This window comes from Salvelinus sp. IW2-2015, linkage group LG32 (assembly GCF_002910315.2).
Source record: "Salvelinus sp. IW2-2015 linkage group LG32, ASM291031v2, whole genome shotgun sequence".
In the NCBI taxonomy this organism is placed as follows: domain Eukaryota; kingdom Metazoa; phylum Chordata; class Actinopteri; order Salmoniformes; family Salmonidae; genus Salvelinus; species Salvelinus sp. IW2-2015.
In genome coordinates, this window is record NC_036871.1 from 12,283,537 (window position 1) to 12,291,689 (window position 8,153).

An 8,153-nucleotide genomic window follows, 5' to 3' on the forward strand; every position below is an offset into this window, starting at 1 on the left:
GGCGTTCAAAAACTCTGATTCAGTGCACAAAAATACTGTCTGTCAGATTCAGCACTCTTGAAAAAGAACAGTAACAAAATAATGTGTTAAATTCAATGTAATTTAATGTACACGGCATATTTATCTCACTTTATTGGGTAATATTTTTTATATAGTGGATTATCTCATGCATGCAGGCATGCATAGTCTTTTATAACTTGTATACAGCTCCGTTTTACGTAGTCTTCACAGTTGACGGTCATGGTTTTCTCTGCCGAGTGAGCATCWCTTTTCTCTCTCTCTCAATCAGACATTCAGAACACAAACGGAAGGACCATCCAAATCAGCTGTATTCTTATCATCAAACTTATATTGTAAACTGGGCGGCTTGAGCCCTGAATTCTGATTGGCTGAAGGCTGTGGTATATCAGACCGTATACCACAGGAATGACAAAACATTGAGTTTTACTGCTCTAATCACATTGGTAACCAGTTTATAATAGCAATAAGGCACCTCTGGGATTTGTGGTATATGGCCAATATAACACGACTAAGGGCTGTGTCCAGGCACTCCACGTTGCGTCGGACATAAGAACATCCCTTAGCCCTGGTATATTGATAATATACCACACCTCCTCTGGCCTTATTGCTTAAGTAGAAAACACCTACATACTTCCCTCGCACTACAGCACCACGTGTCCGCAAAATGCACCGGTTGCGTAACCTTTCCGATGTAATTTCCGTATGCATTAATCAGCTTTTAGATCCAAAACCTGATCCCTCCATGTGCTAGTAAATTCCTCCCATCAGCTAAGCCACATGGACCTGGCCGTTCCGGTGGTTGTGTGGCTGATGGCTTCAGCAGGTGTTCTTCTAGGAGCCGGGGCTCACCCTGCAGCAGTAATGCAGGCTCCTCAGCCACCTGACGCCAGACAGGGTCTCCGAGAGAAGGCGGTGAACCAGATAATGACTTTTGGGATCTAGAGTGCAAAGAGGACAGACTTTTTGGGATGGGATCCTTATGGAGAGACAGTATAATGGGATCTTGTCAGGAGATCCTCTCAAATGGCCTATACAGTGAAACTCAAATTCCAAACATTAGATGTCTGCTAAAAAGTGCTGATGGTGCTGAGGCTTGTATTACATAAAACTTCAGATGTGGCTTCTGACTGTTGAGGCATCTAGACTCCAGACAACTGAATATGAACCATTGAAGGGTTTTGATTTTCATTATAATCATATTTTTGACTTTGATCGTATTCCATTACAGACTCTGTCATCAAGGACGACACATTTGAGGTGATGATGCAGATTGACTGTGAGGTCATGGACACCAAGATCCTCCACATCAAAACCTCCACCATCCCAGAGATCCTACGCGCCAACACCACTGACTTCCAATCCACCCATGCCAACGGAAAGGCATCAGCATCGGTTGGTGTTCTATCAGACTCTGCCTGATATTGGCCTCACCTAAAAGGCCTGGCAATCTAAAAACCTATCATTTTACCAACCTTTTGGTGTATTTAATAAACTGTGACAAAAAAGCAGCCTTGTCTTCCTCTCTGGAAATGTTTAGCATCAGATTCGCACATCCTCTGTCTTCCACATTCCACAAGTCCCTGTGCCTCAGATGTTCCAAATCTATTAAGACTTTTTAAAGAAGTTGTCCAGCAACTGTTTACTTCCATATTGCTTGGTTTAGAGCGTCTGGTTCATGTTAAATGGACAGAATGCCAATGCAGGCATCTACTGTAGGTATTTTGGTAGAATTAATAGTGGACTTAGAGTTGAACCCTTTGGTAACCTTCACTGTCTTGACCCTACTGCTATAGCACTCTTTTAGATTGAACTAAATTGAAAATAGCTTAATACAAAACATATTAATTGATTCTGGACCCTATTGATGGAATTAAGCCATGTTAACAAGATATATTGCACATACTTAAAAGTGAATAGACCTATCCTGTGATGTTATGCTTGTTGCTTTTTAAAGCCATGTTGGTGAGTGAGCAAAATGAGACATTCAAACAATTATACGCAAGACTCATTTGTATGTATCATACAAACATCATGTAACTGTAAGAGGTGGCCGTTATTTGCATTTTTTGAAATGTGTAAAATGAGGGTGTAATAATGACCTAATTTTCTTTGAGTTGCTTGAAGGTTTATCATGGTATTTGCAGTACCTTTTAAAAGGGTTTTCTGAAATAAAACCATGGACAGTAACAAGTCCTAATATTGATGACTTGTTTGTGTGTCAGCATTCATGTTTGAATGCATATTTTATTAACAGTTTTATTTTTAATTCAAGTATATACAACATACACTTTAAACTTCTAACAAGCAGTAAGAAAATACCTTGTCTTGCTTCGCTGAATGATCTTGCCTGCTGCCCTTTGGGCAGTTAAAGACCGTGACCATTATATAAAATACAACATGCGCCGGGACAACACGGGAGCCATTTTGAGCAATAAAAGACAGAGCACCAAAATGTGAATTATACAGTACAACACAAAGGCCCTGTAGACTGCTCTACAATCCACTAAGGCAATTTTTTTATATATTTAAAAAAAACTTTTATACAAAAAAAGTGCTGGTCCCTTTTTATTTTATCACTACTCCACGGCTTTTAATATGCAAATATAACATCGTAGGTCACCTGGTGACCGTTGTCCCATGCGTACAGCTTTTTGTCCTTGGGGTTGTAGTCGATTTGCGTTGTGTACGTGTAGTTGTTCGTGAACGGTAATCTGGGGATCATCTGGGTGTGTGTGTGCGTGTCATAGGCGTAGGATATATTGGCGTGGATACGCTCAAAGTTGTCCACCGCGTACAGGACGCCACAGATGACAAAGGAGTTTCCGTAGAAGTGTCTCCTCAGGCCTGTTCTGAACGTACTCTGGAGGCTGAGGTCAGCTGGGTTCACACGGTTTAGCATGATTACTTCCTGGTGGAAGCCCTCCTCGTCCAGCGCAGGGTACACCAACCACAGGCCGCTCTCGTCCACCCCAAAGTCGATGTCCGAGTGTCCTCGCCACCTCCAGGAGGTGTCCTCCTCCTCCTCGAACACTGCGTCATGCAGCGTTGTCCAGGCCGCAACGTAGCGTAGACGCAAGTCAAACTTGATGATGTCACGGGAGAAGGCCCGGTTGTAGTAGAAGGCTCCGTTGTATACGACGTGACCCGTGCCGATCCAGTTGTACGGCAGCTTGTAGGAATTGGTGAAGCGTCCTGACAGGAAACAAGACAATGCAGAAATAAGAGAGTATTCTTTATACTGAGCGATGCACATCACACGAATCAAATTCCACCATTACATGAATCTATTGCCATGTTTGTCTTGTAATCTTGGCACCCAGAACCTAAACAGCTACTCGGTTTTGGGACTAGTCAATTGTGAGAATACCTTTTTTGAAGGTGTCCATGTCGCGGAATTCCAGTAGGTTGTTGCCATAGTAGTAGTTGGTGACATAGATTAAATTTCCGTTGCCCTTCGGGTCCTTCATCCAGGCACCTTCCTTCCGGCCGTAGGTATTATGGGTCACTGGGTCAGAGATGGTGGCCAGAGTGTCTTTGCACAGGCCTGTTAGTAAACATACAGAGATAAAGACAACATATGTACTTTCCTCAAGTATTTAAAGATCAAAAAATGAATACTATTTTCCACCAGAAAAGAGTATCAAATTAAAATGTGACTTTGGAAAATCAAATACCCCATCAACCAAAGATATTTTTTTACCAGGGACTTTAGGGGTCGCCGAGGGAACCTCTGAGTGGCCCTCTGTCCAGCTGATGTGATGCTTGGGTCTGGGCGCACTAGTCACCTTGCTTGTCGGGGCTGTGGTGCTGTTGACATTTTGCAGTGCAGTGGTTGGAGACGTGGTCAATACAGACACGGTTTCAGGTTTTCTAGTGGTCGCTGGTTGAGTGGTGGTTGTGGTAGTCGCTGGTTGARTGGTGGTTGTGGTAGTCGCTGGTTGAGTGGTGGTTGTGGTAGTCGCTGGTTGAGTGGTGGTTGTGGTAGTCGCTGGTTGAGTGGTGGTTGTGGTAGTCGCTGGTTGAATGGTGGTTGTGGTGGTCGCAACCGTTGTGTTAGTGTTTGTTTGAATGGTGGTGGTGGTCGGGATGGAAACAGTGGTTGATGGTGTCCCGGTAGCTCCAGGGGCAGATGTAATGGGATTCCTTTGGGGACTAGTGGCTGTTTTGGGGGTGTCAGTCGCCTGGTCATCTGGGTTCCCCTTCCTGTCTTGGGATGCAGGTGTTGGGGGGCCTGCCACAGGTCTGGGCTGGGTGGGTCTCAGTAGCTGGTCATCGATGAGTAGGTCCATGGAACCATCACCGCTCAGGGCTTCCTCTGCTGCTGGTGGTGAATGAGCAGCACAAAGGGTTAAGAAGCATTTACACCAATATACTCAAGAAGCCTCTCCAATGTCCTATTAAAAACCCAGAACAAAACATGTCTATAGGCATAGCCCCAATGTAGAGACCCCCCCCCCCCTAAAAAAAGAAGCCTTCAACACTAAAATCAATGGGAAGATTTGCTGTATGTTCTGAACTGGATGGACTACTGCTATGTTAGTTATTCTAGTATTATGTCCGGTATATAAATTGACTTACTGAGCTCTTCACCGGCTCCATCGTCCACTGTGTTGGCCTTGTAGAAGGTCACCCCTCTGATGACCATGCCGTTGGGCCCCACCTTGCCTTTCAGGGGCCACTGGGGCTCCTCCCTGTCCTCTGGCTGGCTCCTCTTCAGCATGGGCCTGGTGGCCCCCTGGCCCTTGGCCCCCACGTAGCGCTCCTCATACTTCTTCTTTAGGAGGATCCAATCACAAAGGACCAAATCACATGTGTTATCGTAAAGCTTTTAGTGAGACAACTGTACTATACATGTTGAACTGTAACTACACAATAAATTCTTAGCAAACCATTTGTTTGTTGCATGGCAGTAAAGATTTCTGTTTCTGATTCTTAATTGTARTACTAGGCTACAAATGCTATGGTTTTGATCGCATTGGTTTTGTGAAAATGAATGCAGTCGAGGTTCAAAGTAAGACGATCATTTTAAGTCATTGTTTTCTGGGCTGTCTGGAAACTTGTAGTCAAGAACCCAGACTAGTTTGGATCTCACCACTGTACTAAAGACGCTGCCAGGCTACTGGCTACCTTAATCCCTCGCCATCGTTTCCACTCTAAATCTGGAGTGACTGACAGCCTCGGTTACCTCTGTGTTAGCATAGTGTGTGTGTGTGCGCGTTACCTCTGTGTTAGCATAGTGTGTGTGTGCGCGTTACCTCTGTGTTAGCATAGTGTGTGTGTGCGCGTTACCTCTGTGTTAGCATAGGCTGCAGCCGTATCCTTCTGCAGGGACGGCTCCAGCTCAGTCAGACGTTTTCTCTTTTCCATCCTCTGCTGTGCTCTTCTCTCCTTCTCTCTCTCATTCTCCTCACTAGAGCGGCTCCTCACACTCACTTTCTCCTTCTCCGTGTGGTTACGAGAAAAGGTCTGGACACCGACAGAGGCAAAGCAAAAGGGTGAGAAGCCAGTACCACAACCACAGACTTTAAGGTATATAAGCTATGACGGTGAAATGCCTATGAGTGTCAGTATACAAACCTTTTCTATATTGTCAACCCTGTTGAGAAGTTTAGTTGTAACCGAGTGTAACTTTAACAGATCCATCCCGTAAAACGCTCCCTCCAGTAACTCCATTATTGTTGAGAGCTGTAAAAGCAAGATCACACAGTAGTCAGAATAATCACAGTACATCTTTCCATGTTATTTTAGTTGTAAAGTCTTACTGTCATGTATGCCGTATTCAATAACCGCTTATGATGTGGACATTTCCATCAGATCAAGTACAGTTTGAGGAAATATTCCACTGTAGGAGGACATGCGGTAACTCCTTGTTTGATAAAGATAATACGCAGATGGGGGTTGTTTTAAGAAGGAAGCCGCGTGGTGTTGTCTCCCCTCAGAGAGATGCAGGCGCTTGTGTATTACCTTGATGTCATCTTTCCCCGCCTCCTGCAGCTTCTTGAACCTGTAATCTCCCTCGCAGGGATTCAGAGCAGAGGGCGGGGCTATGCATGCACACTTTTTACAATTGGGCCCCGATGTCACAGTCTCCACTGTGTAAAAGTCTTCGGCCTTTGCTGCACCCTCCTCTATCCGCCTGCAGGCACTTCTGCTCAGGGGTCTGACAATACATTTACAGCGACAGTCAGAGCCTTCCGACAGCGTTTTCACTTTGTCATAATCACCCAGCAGCTACAATGGAGAAGAGATGGGTAGAGCATGGGTAGTCCACCAATGAAGGAGCACAGCATTACACAATTCACGCAGACATGCATTGGTGCAATTTCTTATAAGATATAAGTAACTATTTAAATGGATTACTTATATGGAACAACACAGCATATTCATGAGAATGCATACATTTAGTCCTACATAGGAAAAACCACCATCTCATCTCTCAGATACCAAATACTCTATGCACATTGCACATTGAAAATGGTTTAATGACTAAGAATCGACTAATGTAGAAAAAATACTGTTTTAAAAAAAAAATCACTTACAAAGTAACTACCAAGCAGACCGGGAACATTCGCAGGACATTAGCTAACATTCCTATAAAGTTCCAGTTAGGATTTTATCTAACATTAGGATGAAAACATCCCAAAAACATTCCAATTATGTTTTTGATAACAAAATGTTTTTTTCCTTCCCAGAATTAAAAAATATATATATATATTTGGAATGTTGTGCACAACTTCTGTAACAACCACCGCAGAACATTCCCCTACGGTTCTTATTAGGTTTCCAGGTAATGTATTAACAAAATGGGTTCTGGGAATGTTCTTGCAACATCAGGCAAATGATTTATACAAACATTGCATAATCATCAGCACAGCTGGACCGTTTTTGTGTTATACGTTTTGGGGCAACCTAATGAATGTTCTGGGAACGTTCACAGAACCAATTTTGGTTTGCTGGGTAAAACAACCACCTTCAATTTATCGCATCGCATTGCAGATGCTTTATGGTTCATAGCAAAACGCCAATACTGACTATAATGGCAATGCTCTGTGTGCATGTGTAATTACGCATGATAAGTGCTCAACATAATAGTTAAACTTTTCCCAGGCCAGTACTCATAGACGATGAAGTATCAATTATTAATATTCTATACTCAAAAGTTATGAATTATAATGCTTGAGAAAATGCCATTTTCTTCCTCACCCCTGTGATTAAATGTCGCACCTGGCTTTGTATAGGTAGGCTATGCGTAAAACTAGCCTGTCAATCCGAACAAATCCAGAGCGAGGTCGTAAATACCTGAGTTAAAACGTTCTCCTGGTTGTCCATCTCATCATCCAGAAGTGGTCCCTCGGTCTGTTCTAGTTTCTCTTTAATTCCATCATGGACATCTGTCAGAGAGTTCTCCATCACATCGCTGGATGCGACTGGTGCCCAAGTGAGGGCGATGGCGCACCACAACAGGAGCAATAGCTGCAACCTAGACATCATCATCATCTAAATTACCCGGTGCCCAATTGAGACGTTGCCAATCAAAAAAGTATGCCKTTGAAACGATCTGCAGCGAATTCTAAAAGAAATCAACTAGTTTGAAATATCCACATTTTATAAGAAAATGTCCATGGTTAAAGAAAATGTCTGTGATCTTTCAATCGAAATGAATCCGAAATTAATTTTGAATCCTCTCAGGTGAAAAGCAATTGTGTTGCCTTCGCTGTAAGTGATAGGTATGATGCCTGTTGATAGTTGGAGGTGAATGAACATGGTTGGTTATGGATAGATGGGAAGGACTTGACCATATTGGATACAGGGTGGAGTCTGTCCCACAGATTGGATGTGAAACAATAACGTTAGAAGGGATGKTCTTTCTTTTTAATTGTATACCCCCATCTAAACTGTAGCCTAAATGCCTCTTTTGGCCCTTGGGAAATGTTTGAGTGAATTCATTTAAATTCCTGGCGAGTAGGGTATTGTTATAGGTGGTTTTATTTTAWGGACCGCAAACTAACTCATCACATACGTTGCTGCCTAGTCACTTTAGCCTTACATTTTTTGTCATTTAGCAGACTCTCTTATCCAGCGCGACATACAGGAGTCGTTAGGGTTAAGTGCCTTGCTCAAAGGCACATCAT

At 43.3% G+C, this 8,153-nt stretch overlaps 2 protein-coding genes across 9 annotated transcripts in view; one reads left to right on the top strand and one right to left on the bottom strand.

The window, feature by feature from the left end:
* Positions 1 to 2,224, top strand: part of LOC111956517 (cyclic AMP-dependent transcription factor ATF-6 alpha) — a 46,847-nt gene extending 44,623 nt beyond the window's left edge. For all 6 annotated transcript variants that reach the window (XM_023976978.2, XM_023976979.2, XM_023976977.2 and 3 more), the window contains exon 16: positions 1,250 to 2,224. In XM_023976978.2, the coding sequence (XP_023832746.1) occupies positions 1,250 to 1,440 (191 nt within the window). In that variant the 3' untranslated portion in view covers positions 1,441 to 2,224. The remainder of the gene's footprint in view (positions 1 to 1,249) is intronic.
* LOC111956516 (olfactomedin-like protein 2B) lies at positions 2,216 to 7,796 on the bottom strand. 3 transcript variants are annotated; one of them, XM_023976973.3, is made up of 8 exons: positions 7,321 to 7,796; positions 5,986 to 6,252; positions 5,599 to 5,706; positions 5,311 to 5,487; positions 4,600 to 4,792; positions 3,722 to 4,342; positions 3,389 to 3,565; positions 2,216 to 3,213 (listed from the first exon to the last, which is right to left on the bottom strand). In XM_023976973.3, exons 1-8 carry the CDS (start codon positions 7,516 to 7,518, stop codon positions 2,612 to 2,614), a joined length of 2,343 nt encoding a protein of 780 aa, XP_023832741.1. In that variant the 5' UTR covers positions 7,519 to 7,796; the 3' UTR covers positions 2,216 to 2,611. The 3 variants fall into 3 exon arrangements, with proteins under 3 accessions (XP_023832741.1, XP_023832739.1, XP_023832740.1); XM_023976971.3 differs by having other exon boundaries at positions 4,600 to 4,795; XM_023976972.3 differs by having other exon boundaries at positions 3,722 to 4,339; positions 4,600 to 4,795; positions 7,321 to 7,795.
* Between the last annotated feature and the right edge of the window lie 357 nt (positions 7,797 to 8,153).